The following is a 16,412-nucleotide window of genomic DNA, read 5'->3' as shown; positions in this document are numbered from 1 at the left end:
GGTTGAATTCACACACACGCTTCCAGAGCATCCTCCGTGCAAGGCCCTGGCTGCAGTTCCCAAGCACCCTGCAAGGCAGAGTGTGTGCACAATATTTTACTCTAACAGTGAATCTGTCTCGAGTAACCACACAAGGGAGCCACAAGAACTGGTTGCCTAGTAAAGGAGGATCCTAACTAAAGATCTCACAGAACTGTACTGGAAACTACTCTAAAGTGGTTGCTGAAGGCTGGGAGAGGGCTGTATATTAAGGTGGTCCTTACTGTCAGCTTCGCTCTCCGTACCCCATGAGTGCCCTCTAGGCTGTGTTAATGCAATCCTCTGGGTGCCCGGGAGGCTCTTTGGGGAGCATGGAGAAACCCTCCCGCTCCTACGGGAGAACATCCCAGCCATTTCCTCTGATCAAAGCACCGACATCCATAAAAGCAACCAGAGGGGTGTTATGCTTTCAGGAAAAAGCAGCTGCCTCCCGAGGACACCCAGCACTGCACCTTCCCCATTGAGGCAACAGCCTCCCAAAGCAAACCCAGGGAATGTGGTGCACGATTGTGAACTTCAAGCTGGGGACGGTTATCACCTTCCCCGGTGCTGTTGTCTTGGCCTGGGTGCCAAAACCCTCCTTTCCCCAGCAGCATTTACTGAGCCAGCTCCATCATCCAGCTGTACTCTGGGAATCACACATCGTGGGGCACAGCACTACCCAGAGACAGGCCAATATCAGTCTTTATGAATCAACCACTGCAAAGCTGAGGTGAAATCAGTTTGTGACTTGGGTGCCAAAACCTGAACAGGGCATTCAAAATACATTCCCTCCAGCCCGGTGGCAGCAGCACATTTGCTTTTCCCTGATTCACAGCCATTTATGCTCATTCCCATTTCAACAAAAACCTATAAAACTCTTACAGCACGATGCAATCCTAAATTAAATGCACTTTAACATCCCTATGTAACAAGGGAGTCTTTGCTCTTTTAAATTAATGTGTATAGCTGAGAAGGGGACCTTTCCTGGAAAATTTATTCCACTTTATTTGGAGACAGAAAACCCCACCTCGTTCTACCTTCTCTGAGAGCAAAGATTATTTTGTGTGTTATAATGAGGAATTTGTAATAACGAGTGTTGTGTGTTAGACTAACTATGAAGCGAACAGAAAAGAAGACTTCTGTGAACAGCAGTGTTTGTGTGATGTATGGTAATATTTTTCCTCAGTGCATTACAAAAGAAAAAAGCAAGATAAAAATATCTTCCATTTTCTCCCTAATTTGTAGTTTTCTGGTGTTAGCAAGGCTTATAAGACACATGCTCCCAATTAGCTGCTCCTCTTAATTTAAATGCTTCATAAATTATCTCCTGCGCTTGTGGATTATCACTTCATAATGCGAGTTAGCATTTAAATAAATAGCTGCGATGTAGGAAATTAGAGAGGTTTACAGTCTGAGGCAGCAGCATAATGAAGGAAAATACCACAGCAGCTGAACAGGGGTTGGGAGAGATGTGATGAGACAGAGATTTTTTTCTCTTTACCTTTTAGCAGCCAGACTTGGACTGCAGCAGAGAAAATATGGGTCAGAACTCCAACAGAGCAGGAGCCTTTTGTAATGGCTGAGCACGAAGGGAACATAGAGAATTCTTAAGCGCGTAAAACATCTGATTTAGCAAATATGATGCAATTACGAAGTGACTTTTTGGAGCCAACTCTTGCTTGCCTCACAAAGTAGCCCCTTTGAAAGCAATTGGGCCACTTGTGTACGTCACCTGAGCAGTATCTGACCCCTTATATGTTCCAGCCTTTCAAAAAAAAAAAAAAAATAGGACTGGAGAGAAAAACAATAGAACAAAGCAGAGCTGAAACTGTATCGAGAAAATTTGGTGGGGAAAGCAATGAGGGAGTCAGATGTAGGATTATGGGGAATTTTAGAAATATATATATCTTGCAAAGATAACGAGCATTAATTTGTAAGACAGATAACTTTTGCCATGTTTTTAGCACCATTAATGAGATCAACCCATAGGCAACGATAGTTTTTAACCACTGGCAGCTACTTCCCAGTGCTATTTCAGCCCATTTGCAAAATTATTGTCATAAATGTAGAAAATTAGGAAAGCAGGGCAGGGAAAAACCTCACGACAACCCCTTGGGCAACTCAGACTCTCTCCAGTGCTTGCTGGTCTTACCTTTAGTGTCACTGCTGCTTTTTCTGCCACAGGAGAAAACTCTGGGCAAGATCCTGCCGGCAGTCAATGACATTTGACTGCCATTGACTTCCTGGGGAGCTGAAGACATAGAGGCACTTGTGGGTTCAGGGCCCTTTGGCGTCTCTTGCAGAGAGCCCAAGGTTGAGCACTGCAGCTCTCGGGGAAGTGCAGCTATTACAGCTCCCTGCCTGCTCGCACACAGAACTCCCAACGTGTCAAAATCATGGATATTTTTTCAAAAACACATGAAAATCATAGAAACCTTGACAGCCTTGACCAAAGTCCAGCCTTAGGCAGGGGTAAAGTTATTAGTTACCTTATTTCCCAGAGAAAGTCTGACACATTAGGATTTCACAGTAACTGGCTCTAAGTGTAATGGGCAGGGTGTGATTTTGCTCGCCAGGTTTTGCAGTTAAATTTCAGCATGTTGAATACATTTTGCTGTAGGACAGAGCAAATGATTTGGGAAGATTCTTGCATTAGCACAAGACCCTCTGTGCTTAATGGGAGTTCTGTCTAACTGACAGCACAATTTGGGTCTTCATTGTATTTAATATACTTCAAGAGCGGTGGTCAAATTGTCTCATCATTTACATCCATACAACCCTGCTAATCCCAGGAGAACTGCAGAGAGGAAGCTCAGGTCAACCTCTAACTGACTCAATTTTCTCTGCGTGGCACCTTCCAGCTAATTTTTCTAGCAATGTGCTCCAAAATGCTCTTGGTTACAATCCCAGTTCTTCCCAGGTTGATAGGACTGAACATGGCAACTGGACTGAAATCTGTTGGAAGGAGATTTCTGCCTGGATGCCTCAGGACACACTAATGGAGTCTGTAGCTGTTGCTTGGATAAGATGCAGTTCACCCTGCGGAGAGTTCAAGTCAGCACAGCAGGATCCCTGTTTCATCCTATAATTTTATATTCCCAGTGTTTAGAAAGTGAAAAAGGGTCTCATCCCACTCCAACCAACATCTGAAAGGTTACAGGAGCTCTTTGTCCCTCCAAGTTTCCAGGCAGTAAAAGGCTCTGTGGGCCAAAACTGTACCCATGCTCATGGCTCTGTCTGTCCTCGGTGGCATATTTGCCTCCCTGTTGCCATCACTGTGTCTTGTGCATCGAGCACCAAACAGCCACAAGTGCTACTGGCTTCTTCTGTGCTTAGAGCCTGAGAAGTCTCTATTTTGCTAGAATAGGAGGACACAGAAACCAGCTCTTCTACCCCAGCTACAAGGGCTCTTCGGGTCTAAGAAAAACCTAGCAGATGTGTTGGGTGCTGAACGGAGAAGGTAGGACTGGAAACCCTGGGACTGGATTCCTTCAGGGAGACGGTGCCACATTTTACAGAATCACCTTTTCCTCTGAAAGGGCATTTTAAATAATAAAATTGGAAGCTGCAGGATATATCTTTCTAACTGATCTACTAATCATATTTCTTCAAATTTTATATCCCTGACCCTTGTAAAGGGATTGCAAGGAAGGCGTTTTTTAAGCTGCATTTTAATAAGTCAATATGAAAGCTCAAAATTATTTAAAGCTTCTTAAATAGGATTATATTTGATTTCTTGTGGGAATAGTGGGGGATAGTCTAGTAAAGACGTTCTGTCCTGCTGAGGTTTTATTACATTAAAGAAACAGCATCCTTTTTTAACAGCAAAAACTTTTACCTATTCTCTAATGAAAATGGAGATTATTCTGTACATGAGGTGACTGAAGCTGGTAAGTTCCTGCATCTGTGATCGAAGATTAGAGTTTCTCCTTGAGTGAAAGCTGAGAGATTCCTGAACTAGGGGTTTGCCCAAATTTAACAAGTTGTCTGTTAGAGTGATATATTTGAATATTTTGTTCTAAAAAGTACCACAAGTGTATTGACTTCAGGCAAATTCTGCTGTGAAATAACAGGGAGCTCTCAAGGCAGCCAGTGTCTCATTCGCAGCCAGGGATTGCATCTGGCCCTAAGAATGAGAGGTCTGTGCCACTGGGGAAGTATTTTGCTATACTGGGACTGTGGCTATACTCGGTCTGCTTGGAAAGGCCCACAGTTGAATTCTCACTTGCATTCAACTCCTTTAATGTCATTGTGGCTTCTATGGATGCTATGCTGGCAGCATTTAGACTAATATCTTCTATAGCCCCAAAGAAATGCAGAAGGAGAAAATTAAAGCTACCTATATCGAGTTGAAGGAGCCAGCAGCAAATTACATGGTATAAACAGCAGCTTCACTAAGTTGAGTTGTGCTGGACATAATCTGAGATAACATCTGGCCTTGAGAACATAAGGGGATTTTTCTTGAAGTAGCAGATGGGGGAGGTTTATACAACAGATATTCCTAAGGATGAAGCGCAGAGAAAAGGTCATAACTGCTGAAAGGGGACAGAAACTTTTTTTCTTTTTTAAGATGTTGTCCCGTTCTTTAATATTTAAAGAATGTTCTCTCTCAGTCCTCAAATAACCCACACCCTGCTCTCAGCTAAACCTCAGTGCTCCTGCTGAACACAACAGACACAGCAAAAGCATTCCCAGACAGAATTTGACTTCAAGGTTTGCAACACAGCAGGTATCCCCAAGGCTGTGATTCTCTGGAAAGTGACAGTCCCACTATACCCCTTCCAGCCACTCTCTGGAAGCACCACATCCTTCTGGGGAGTCAAATTCAAAGTTGCTAAAATAGGTTTTTTTGGCCAAGTATTCTGCCCACATTCTCCCCAAAGCTCCCAGAACTGTTGCCACATTCAAGACAGAATTATTCCACTGATTTTCCCACCCTGACCTATTCATACACACCTCCTTTTTTCCCCTGAGGTTGCTTATAGGGAAAGCAAGGACTCAGGGAAGTGTCTCTCCATTCAGCTGCTCCAGGATCACCCCATGCTGTACCAAACCTTTCTGCCATTGTCCCTACGTGTCCTCAAATCTCCTAGGCTCACTCCCCCTTCGAGGCGAATAGTGGTTGTAGCTCAAGAAAGAACAGGTACTGGTAAGACCTCAGTCTGGCAGTAGCTGCAAACTGCACCCGTCTTTATCTAGCCCGAATAACCCATCCTTCCTGCCAGCAGCTTTGTCTTATGACTACAGACCACGCTGCTTCTCCAGGGCTTGCAGGCAAGCGGGGGCTGCTGTGAACTTCACAAGCTGTGACACCCACTACAGAAACGCATACGCTTCTTTGACCTTCAGCGCTGGCATGAAACCTTACACAGACACAAATTTATCTTAAAGTCAGGAGCAGATTTCATAGAGCAGGAGAAGATCGTTTTCAATATTTCCATCTCAATTATAGTCAAAAACCTCAGTGAGTTTCAGCCTTTGGGGCTGTACCTGGGCTGCCTGCTCCCAGCGCTGAGACTGTCGGCAGAATCAGCAGAAATAGCACAACTGGGCAAGGAGGTGGTGATTTATCAATGCTATCAAGTAATTCATACTGACACGGAGGCGCTGAGGAGGAGCTCAGGGTCCAGCAGGTGCCCCCAAAGACCCAAGAGTTACACGGTGCCACACGCCGAAAGCGGCAGACTTGAATCTGACTCCCTAGCAAAGAGCACCTTCTTTTTTTCCCCAAGACCACTTTCAAACAGCAGAAAGAAGCAGCCCTGTTACAGAGAAAGGCAATTTTAACAGCTGTGGTACCCTACTGCTAAAATTGTCCCTCTAACGGCACATTCTCTTCTCTTATTAAAGAGTGACTAGTATTCAATGTCTCGGAATTTTGAGGCAAACAGAATTTTTCAACAGAAAACTAGAAAGTGAATACAGCCACGAAGACAAATGAAAGTATTGTGTACGCAAGGACTTTCATATCTCTCTGGCCCTTTAAAACCAAAATGATAGAGTTCATTTGCATTTAGATCTCTTTGGCTCCCTCTTTTCATCTAAAGACAAATCCTCACAAAGGCTGCTTAATTAGACCAAATTAGATTTCCACCTAGTGGCTTGTCATTCATTAGAAAATGCTGTTCTTTTTTTCTGTTTTGGTAATTATAGGCTGGTCTCACAGTGTTCACTTCAGGCTCAAAGTATGACTTGCATTCATGATTTTGTGCAGATGAGAGGAAAATTATGCAGTCGCATCAAGTCTGCCCATTTTACAAGTTGGATAAAGATCATCGCTGGAGTCTTTTATGTAATGGGGTATACTCTTTCTTAAGTCTTTAATGATTAATTGTAATAGTGTATCTCATGGCAATTTTCAAGACTAAAAGCTAAGTACAAACAGTTTGCACGTGAAGCTGCTGTACCAGATAGCAGGCGGCTTTCCTTAGATATGGGTTTCTGTGTTGGGGACCCGGGTGTGTGGCCCTCAGTTATCGGCGTTACGGCTCCGCCATGAGCAGAGAAGATGGGAAGGCACACAGGTGCCTGGGGTTGGGTGGGTAAAACCCGGGGCTGGAAGTGCCATCTGCCTTATCTAACTGCCATATCTAACCCACGAGGGGGACCCCTGTGTCCCACCTGTCCGTGCAGTCCTCTGCTGCCAGCGTTATGCAAAACGTAGCTCCTAGAGGGCAAAAATCTTTCCAATAGACCTGACATTCAAAGGTTTCTAGCTGATAAGGCTACAGCTCCCCGTGCAGGTCAGCAAGGAGCAGAAGTTAGTGCGGAACGTGCGTGTAGACGTGCTTGGGGTTACTAGTCTCTCTAACCTATCTAGAGTCTTTGTAGTGAAAGGGCTTAAACTCACAGTAAGATCCTCGCGCTTTACTGTTACTAAGTCTGAGGGCAGCAGTCGGCCCAACCATCACCCATTCCTCTGGAAGACTCTCGCACTCCTGTGGGACACTGTAATAACTTGGTCTCCCACTCTGAACACTGAGCGGAACGGTCCACTTCTCTCCCCAGTCCAAACTCCATTCCCTTTGCTGTCCTGCATGGACACATTAATTCCCTGCCTCAGTTTCCCCACTGTTACAGCAGGATTAATGCTCAGTGGAATGTTCTGAAGCTTAATAAGCCAGGGTCAGATTTTGTGATCCTTCATCAAGCAAAGCTTCCTTTGATTTTGACCTTTAATGTTTATGAAAAGCTTCAAAGATAACTGCCAACTTATTATTAATAATCTTCTTGGAAGGGGAAGTTACAAGCAGTTAGCGGCAGGCAGCCCAGCAGCCACCAGCCCCTGCTAGGATTTCTTCTGCATTAACAAATCCAGATTTTCAGGTGTGTTTTTCTAAACAACATTCTTTTTTTTTTTGAGAGAGAGAGAGGGAAAGTAAGTTTTTCCCTCCACCTTTAAAGAAAAAAAATCTGATCAAATTTGCCTTTCTCAAAACACTGAACATTCCCTTTCTCATCTACCTAAACCTGATGTTGAGTTACTGTCCCCCAGAGGCTTTCAGTAGCTCAGTTCTGATGTATCCCTGCACTTTGTAGCTCACTGCCTTCTTAGAGTGTAATCAAACATCAAGCTAAGTAGCAAATAAATCTCCCGATCTCATAAGCTGCACAGCAAGATCATGTAAATGCAAATGAAGGGCTTGATTTCAAGCTGTCGCGGGGGGAAGGAGGGAAAAATGCTGGGCCTTGTCACCGCAATCACTTCACTCTGCAAGTGCAGTAAATCTGCAATAATAATAGTAATGGCAGCGTGACGGGAGGCTTTACTGTACGAGGGGGTGTAATGAAAAGGGGAACAGAAGGTAGGGAAGGAGGCAGGGCCTGGCGGGCTGAAAATGCACTGGCGTGGGGTTTGTAGGCGTTCACGGAGCAGGGCCATCGAGGAGGCGACCGGGCAGCCCCGGCTGAGTCAGAGCAGAGAGCGTTCATGGATTTGCCCAGCATCCCCTCCCAGCAAAGGGCTGCCTTAGATGCAGGGATTAAGAATCCATGCCTCCATCTCTCGCTGTACCTCTCGGCACAGACACGTCTCCTGCCCCTCTCGCAGTCTCAGTCATCTTTAGAAAATGGATGCAACGTGTGTCGATGGGCCATAAATACCAGGGGACGACACACAAATAAGTCTTGCAACAAAACCTGGAATCCTTAAAGGTTTTGTCCTTCCTTACACATTCGCAACACGCCCACCTCTTGCCAACAGACCCATTTCCGAGCCTCCTCCCTCCTTCACAGCAAGCATTTTCCAACACCGTTAGACACTAAAATACAAATCCAGGACTCAAACCTGGGACTGCACAAATCAGAAACTACCTGGCAAAGACTGGGGAGCTCAATACACCCAACACCGCTTGCTCTTCAGCCAACCAGGGTATCCCCGCTGATAAAACACCCCCACCACTGCGCTGTGGCCAGTCTGAGTGTGGCACCCTCCAAACCCAGTTCAGACACACCCAGTTCAACCACGAAAACTATCATGTCCAAGGGGAAAGAACGCATTAACTGAGTCCTTAAAGACAGTGTGAGAGAGTAAACAAAGCCTCAGCATACATCTCTCGCAGCCCTGGGAGGAGGCGATGATCTCTGCTGGATGCTCTGGGAATGCTTCAGGAAAAAGTCTAGAGTTGTCTTTTCCAAACAGGCTGGATAAACAGTATTTAAGATGCTGGATTTTCCTCACAGAGGTCGTAAAGGGAGAAAACTTGCAGAAGGTACCCAGAGAAAATTAGGACCGCCTGGGATGTAGAGAGAGACGGTTTTAATTAGAGCCAAGAGGTGGGAAATAAGGCAGAGAAATGACATCTTAATGAGGTTTAATGAAGTTGTCTGCTGATGGGCACAGCTGTCAGACAGATCTGTATTCCAGCCAAGCAGCTTCGTGACAGGCTAAACCTGAACGCAGGAAACGGTGCTGGAGCTGGGGAAGTAAAAAGGACCTTCTACATCAGCTTCGGCTCGCTCTCCCCACAGCTTTACAACACAGCACACCTACAGTGCCCCAGGACAAACAAATGGAACCAGCCCATGAGGCTGCAACAGCCTTTTGCTAATTTATGAATGAGAAAGGCTGTAGTCTTGGGTTACACTGAGCGAGATTCATTCCTGCTACCTCCTTCCCATTCTTTGTTTTTGCGGGTAGAAGTTGTTGGCAGGCAACCAGAGTCCTCTGAGCCCGCTGAGTTTCTTCAGGCACGGGTTCTCTCCATGTTCAACATATTGGACCAGGTTGGTTTTTGTTTGTTTTTTTTTTTTTTTTTTTAATTAATTATCCAGCACCTTCAGCTTTATTTATTCAGTGCAAAATGACTGTAAAATGCCACCCGATCATAAAAAGAAGCAGCACGCGCTCATTTTGTGATGGAGTAAATCCTCAACTGTGTTAACTTCAGGTGTTCTACAAAAGGGAATCTTTAAACCCTGGAATTTCTTCCATTCTACAGAGTTCTGCATTCAAAGGTCTGGAAGCAGCTTTGCCACGGGTTACAAACCTCTCTGCTTTCCCGCAGTTTCTCAGCAAATTTCTCCCGTCTGCCACACCTTTGCCATCACGGCACATTTCTGACCTCACTTAACTGAGCCAGTATCAGAACATGGTCCCTGGAAAAAGCCTTTTCTCGTGCATCTGGGGAATGTTACACCATTTCCCTTGTATAACAGCGACAACTAATCTAAAAATAGCTAGCGTACAAATGCCTGTAAATACAGGAGAAACAGATCAGCAATGAAAGATACTTTATCATCCCTGGCACCGGTTTATACACTTTGCGCGAGCTCCCTAACTCGCACACAGCATGCACATATGGTTTAGCGCTGCCGTGTGCTATTTCAGTTGCGGTAGCACTAAAAGCCCGCTCACTCCCATCGTGCCCAGCGCTGGACACATCTGCAAGGGACAGTCCCTTCCTCTGCTAGAGGTTCACAGGAGGCAGCTGGGGGAACGCAGCCATGTCATGCACAGGCGGTGTCAGGTAGCTGAATCGATTGCTTTCAAAAAGATCTGTTTGCAACAAAGGATCTGTAGCTTCACACAGGGCAAGGAGCCTGATGGGGTTTTCAAGCCTATCAAAGGATCTTAACAAGTCCAGAAAATTCATTTTCTGGTGAACTCGTGCACGTGAAAGCCGCAGGAATACCACACCTGCTTTATAACGTCACCAGTGCATGGATTTAACAGGACCGAGATGAAGCACTTCCCTCCCAGACCTGGGAAGCAAGACCTTGGATTTATTGTAAAGCAGCACTGTATGGGCTTGCAGACCCCATGATCCCAACGATCACAGACTGGCAAAGCTGACGGCCAGCTTGCCAGGATCTGCAAAGGAGCAAACCTGTTGTCACAACACGGACAAGTTGCTCAAGCAAGAGGGCACAATCCCACCCCGGGACACACTGCTGAGGAGCCCCGTGCCACAGCCACTGTGCCATTTTCAGTTTTTGTGTAGCTGCTTATAGAGACATAAGCTGAGAAACTCCAAACCGAATGCACAAAAAGAGGCAAAAAAGTTTGAGTAATTATGAGCAAATTCTAGAGACCTCAATGCAGAGCGCTCTGGAAAGGTGCCTATTTTGGGTGGGGGTTATTAACCCTCACTCTCCAGGTAAAACTGGCTCAGTGAGAGTTTTGCCCGAGCTGAGCCTGGTGCAGAACAGCTCAAGCTCCTCAGCAGCATCACTCACACTTGGTGAGTACCACCTAACAGCACATTGGAAAGGAGCCGTCAGGCTGGCAGCCTAAAGGAGAGCCATGGCTGCTCCAAGGCCCTGGCCAGGGTTTGCACAGAGCTGGCTGAGAGCAGAAGGTAAATTTGGGTTGGGACAATATTCCTAAACAAGCAGTTCCGGTGAGCAGTGTCGCTTATCGACTGCTGTACAGCCTCAGCCTGCCACAGTGGCATGTGGAGGTTGCTCGTTTTCAGTCGCACTTTCTTCACTCGAACCCTGTGCAAAGGGCTGCATTTGAATCAGCCTCTCCTGATCCAGAGAGCGTTCACTCTGGAGTGTAATAACAGTCATTTCAATGCCAATGTTCAACGATTCATTCACCCATGAGAAGCACTAGAGGCAGGATTTCAGCACTACCATCCTCCCAGCAAGACCTGCCAACACCTGCAACACCCCAGCTTCCCCGCTACCCTTCCCATGGAAAAAAACCTTTCCCAAAGCACCCACACCAGGCCTCGGGGTTCTGGGGTGCTTGTTGCCTGACCCTACTCCAGTGTCTCCTAGCAGGAGCGCACAGACCCAGGCTGCCAGGCTCTCGCCCCTTCCCTCCTCCACCACCTCCCTGTCAAGCAGCAATAAGGTTTCAAGACACACGCATCCTGCAGCGACTTCACCATGGAGATGGGAGGGTAGAGACAAAGGGGTGAGGGGAGGTCAGTTAATCCCACAGACACCACCAGGCTGGGACACGCATGGGCTGGGGAAGAGTTCATTTTAAAACTAAATAAAAATGAGGTTATTGAGCTCAAGTTCTCTTCTTTTCTGTGCTATAAAGCCCAGGCTCTGCTCCCCCTTCTCCATCCCCCTTATCCTCCCCCTGCAACATGCCTTGCGCCTTGATTATTCCCAGGCAGGAATGGTGACGTGATTGTGCCTGGGGAAGTTTGTGCCAGTTCTCTAGGAGGGTGCACAACTTGGAAATGAAATAACAAAGGAAAGCTAAGACTCGCTGCAGAGTCTCTCCAGCTGACAGCACGGCTGGGCATCCCAGCCAAAGGAGAAGTTAACCAAACAAGGCTTCAAGTCCGTATATATTGAGTCAGGATCCCTATTTCCAGCAAGGACAGGTGACTTTCTAACTCAGGTAAAACGTGTGAAATGCAGCACTCCCTAGCCTTCAGCTCTGGTGAAACCTCATGGCTGCGAGTTCCCCTTTGGCACCATCACACTCGCTTGTGTCCAGACGGTGGGATTCAAACCTGTGCCAAGTGGAGCCAAAGCCACTCCTGGTACTTGTGCCACGTTCTGTTACAATTTTTTATTTTCAAGGGCTTTAAATTATCAGGAAAGGTCCTTACACTTCTCCTTTAACTTCACTCTTTTGCAGGCAGAACTGGGGAAGCCCCAGAGAAACCGGTACACCCTGCCAGGCTTTGATTTTTCATATGGGCTGTACATCCAGAGGACAGATGGAGGAGTCCCTGAAGGTACAACACTACCACTAAGATATAAACCTGCAACAAAGTCCTAATGCTAATAGAGACTCTCTTCTCCTTCCCAGTTCTCTTTGATACTTCTCATCAAGCTGGAGGTGAAGAACTCCAACATTCACCCACTTTCATTAATAACACTCAAATTCCTTGGGGGCTAGTAAAGTTTCTGTATCGTAATAGAAACTTTTATAGGATGACACGGAGCCCAAGCAGTGGGTGGTATGGCATCTGCAAAGGGTAATACATGTGGCTACTTTCATAACTGTGTTAGAGCTCCTACTTCATGCTCTCAGGCCAATTTTCCTGTGAAATCAGACTTGCTGAGCAAGCCAGGGCAGAGGGTGAGAAGACATCCGACTCAAATGGGAGATGGGCCCATGTGAAATGCAGTGGGATAGGATACAAAGTCCACTCCCCAGTGAAACCACGGCAAAACGCATGCAAGCCATGCAAGACCCTTGTGCATGATTCACAAACGTCAGCCTGCCTTCACAAATGGGAGTTACCTGAGATGCCTGATCTTTTTCTCTTTGCCTCTCATGTTTCCTTCCATCTCCAGCAATAGGCCACTGGAATACGGTAAAGCCCAGGACTACTTCAGCTCAGAAGATGCCTCGAGACTTCATCACCATGAACCGTGGTGCTCTGAAGGCTGGTTATACCACAGCCCATGAATTTAATTTGTACTACAAGGCCAAGGACATTCGGCGCAAAGATGATGAACACAGTCGCTTCAAGAGAAGTCCTCCTAAAGTACCTGCAGACTTCACTTATGGCATCACATCGCGGTAAGGGGGAAGGCTTGGGGCCCTGCTCAGAATGAGATTATCCCTTCCTACCCCCACATCTCAGCTACCACAGTTCCCAAAACAGAAGTCTCCCGAACCTGGACATGCAACTGAGTCGCAGCACCACTTCCATGTCTGATTGCACCTGTGTGTCAGATAATCAACTACCTAAATCTAATCTACGTGCCACAACGCATCCCCATTACACCTCTGGCACTAAAGGCTTGGAACCTCTTAAAAGTTCGTTCAATGCCAATCCTTTAACTTAAACATGAAGAGTTGTAAGCCAGAATAATGGCTTCCCAGGGTCAGAAAATCAGAGCAACAGCATTTCTACCTGTTTGCACTGGTTGAAGTACTTTGGTGTAGTTAAGGATCAGTTCAAGTTCCTTATCCCACTCTCTCTCACTTGTTAGTTCATCTCCCTGCATTGGGCAGAAACTGGTAGTACGGCAGGATGGAGGCAAAGAAGGTTTTCACTGCTCTCTTCTGCTTTCTTGCGCTCCCGCCCAAGGGCTGGAGGGGAGCTGGTACCTGCTGCTTCCCCAGCAACCCCTCTAGAAGGGCATAAGTCTACCTGTTCGTTCCTTAAAACGCAACAGGATGTTTAAGGCTTCACACTGAGTTAGGTCTTTTGCATCGCAGCATCTTTCAGAAGATTTTTATAAAGCATCCAGCGTCTGCGAGGTTCAAACAGGTACAGTGTTTAGAAGTGACCCATTTAACGTCCCCCTCACATACCAGCTCCCAACTGCCTGCTGTGCTGATTTCTCATGGGGAACTGTGCGACAGGGAATCTGCAGGAGAGAACACCAGCACCTTGCTTAGACGGACTTCTAGGTCCTTCTGCTGCCTGTCCTCCACGGGAGCACGAGGGGGGCTGGAGGGCACGGCAGTGCGGAAGAGCCCCTGTGAGTCCAGCACAAACGAGTGCTCGAAGCCTCTGGAAGTGGCTCCGAAGCAGCTCTGATGCTGCTGCTGCAGCACGGAGGGTTTTCTCGCTCTGTGCAGGTCTGGACCAGACATTAGGCTTCATTTTAAGAGCTGGATAATAATCACTACCAGAAAAATAACAGCTACAAATTCTAAAGAAAAGACATGATGAACGGCACTGTGTATTTTACATGATAGTAAATGGGCTTTGCATATGCAAATTGAATGGATTTTAAAATGGTATTTAATGACAATTTTCGTAGCAGACATTAACATTAATTGCATCAAAATGAAAATGTAGCATTAGCTTGCTGTTAGCTGCAAATGCCCCAGCTATAAAGCTTTATCTTTATCAGTATCAGCCCTCACCGATGTGACAGGGCTGCTCTGCAAATTGCAGGCAAAAGGGCTTTTATGTTGCAAAAGTATCCCCCAATGTAGACAAAAATCAACATCAATTTTGCTTTATTTCTTCATAAACGGAGGTTAAATGGCTGCCTGTAAGTAGTCTAAGCACGTTTCAAAAGTTTTAAGGAAAATCTGCAGACCCCACAACAGCAGAAGTGGTGGGAAAGGGCTTTTAATTTAAAGTTATTATTGTACAACTTGCCTGCTCCTTAATAGCTACCTTTTATGCAGACTGATTGTATTTATCCCTTTACTTTAAAAGCATGTTATACACAAAATCAAATTACTGGGATTACCAAGGAGTTGTTACAGCAATTTCGGTAAAAGTGGGAATTTAACACACTTTTCCATGACTGGCAAGTTAAGGATAGCAGCTTTGGTGAGCACTCCCCAGCCCAAGCCTGTCCCAAATCACAGCTGACCAGGTTCAGCAAGACTTGCCCTATTAAAAATGACTCAGTTCTCAATGGATTTAAGTTGCTTCTGCTTTTGGACTCTAAATCCTGTACAATTGTGTCCTTAGTGCTGCTAATTGGGAAGGCACTCACAACTAAGATACGTGCGCGTCTGGGGACAGAAGAGAATGGTGGCATACGGTCTTTTGCCATGGCTCCACGCACTTGCTTGCCTTTAGAAATGTCCGCTTCGATGAACACCTCAGGTGCAGTGAAGTTTTTCAACAAGAGCAGAGCCTGCATGTCATTCTCTAGCCCAAGGCACAGCACAGACGGTACGGCTGAGAAGGCCGGGGAGCCAGGGTGCCTTCCCACAGCACTGGAAGTCGCAGCCACCCTGTCTGCTGATGGCAATGCTCTGGGACAGTCTCTGGAGTGCCAACGCAAACCCTGCCAGTCTGCACCCACAGCCCTGTTGCAGCTCTTCTGCACAGCTCGTGCCAGCACAGAGCCTTGGGGCCGGCTGCCGCCCTGGAAACCGCAGCACAGGGCGTTATGAGCCCGAGCAGCTCAGGACCTGTCACAGGAACATGTTTGTGGTCTTGCAGCTGCCAGTGGGGAACGCGCAGGGGGCTTCTCAAGCCCTGGCAACATATGTCCAGACCCTTCTCGGGCCCTGGGCTGCACTGCTAAAAGCTTCTCTCTCCTGAAGAGACCAAGGTCAGGAGTTCTCCCCAGGCTCACAAGTACGAACTCTCCTGGATCATCCCAAATAGAAATGAACACAAATGCTGTGGTTGCTATTAGTGCCTTATTAATCACGCCCTGGCCCTGCTGTTCCCTCCAGCACGGCAGACCGCTTATGCCTCTGCTTTCTGTTCACAGTGGACGTGTGCTGCATGGAGCATTTCACAAGGCAGCGTCAGACACTGGAGTGAGCTTTCTGAACCTTTGAGGACTCTTTCCTTTCCTGGGATATTTACCTTCAAAGGTCACCCGTACCCCTCTCTTCATTCCCCATGGGCATCTTCCAGGGGAGAGAAGCAGCTCTGGTTTTTTGCTGATTCCCCCTCGTTCTCTCCCTCCCTTTTCCCACAGAAATGTTTGCTACGAATCATGTGGCCAGCTCTGTTGTGAGAGCCATAAAAAGGACATTTTTCATCTCTCCTTTTTCCTGCTCTCGCTCCCTTCTCTCTCTCAGTATCAGACAGAGATTTATTCCCTCCCTGATGCCTCTGGCATTCGGAGCTGGGAGGGGTCAGGGGAGGCACTGATGGGACGATAATAGATAATACAGTGCTTCCCCAGGGTCTTGTCCAGCTCCGTAGCCGATCCATCAGCAGGCAGCGCTTGTGCCAAGGTCAGCGGTAACGAGGATGTGGCAGGGTCCCAGCCTCCCCCGTGGGGCATCCTCCAGTCAGGCTCCCCTGAGTCACCCTCCAGCTTCTGATCTCTACAAGAGCTTGCCTTGTGCAAGCCACAATTTGCGAGGGAGTACATCTGTGCTGAGCGCAGGCGCTGGGGTAACGACCACGTTACAGTGTATGCACGCTCAACTTCACCTGCCCCAGCCCTCAGCCCCACCACAAACAGGTCTACGGGTTTTCTTTCAAGGAAAATGCCCATCGTTGGCGATGCCTCCCCTTCCAGAGCTAAACCCATCCCATCCACCTGCTTTGTGCATGACATTACATAGCTGTAAGATGTGTGCG

At 46.9% G+C, this 16,412-nt stretch overlaps 1 protein-coding gene across 1 annotated transcript in view; it reads left to right on the top strand.

The window, feature by feature from the left end:
* The window catches only part of CFAP77 (cilia and flagella associated protein 77), a 61,571-nt gene that overhangs the window by 24,339 nt on the left and 20,820 nt on the right, over positions 1–16,412 (top strand). Inside the window, exons 2-3 of the mRNA XM_074609355.1 lie at positions 12,071–12,170; positions 12,736–12,964. Of these exons, the coding sequence (XP_074465456.1) occupies positions 12,071–12,170; positions 12,736–12,964 (329 nt within the window). The remainder of the gene's footprint in view (positions 1–12,070; positions 12,171–12,735; positions 12,965–16,412) is intronic.

Source organism: Larus michahellis, chromosome 15 (assembly GCF_964199755.1).
Source record: "Larus michahellis chromosome 15, bLarMic1.1, whole genome shotgun sequence".
Lineage (NCBI taxonomy): Eukaryota > Metazoa > Chordata > Aves > Charadriiformes > Laridae > Larus > Larus michahellis.
This window is presented reverse-complemented; position numbering and strand designations above follow the sequence as displayed.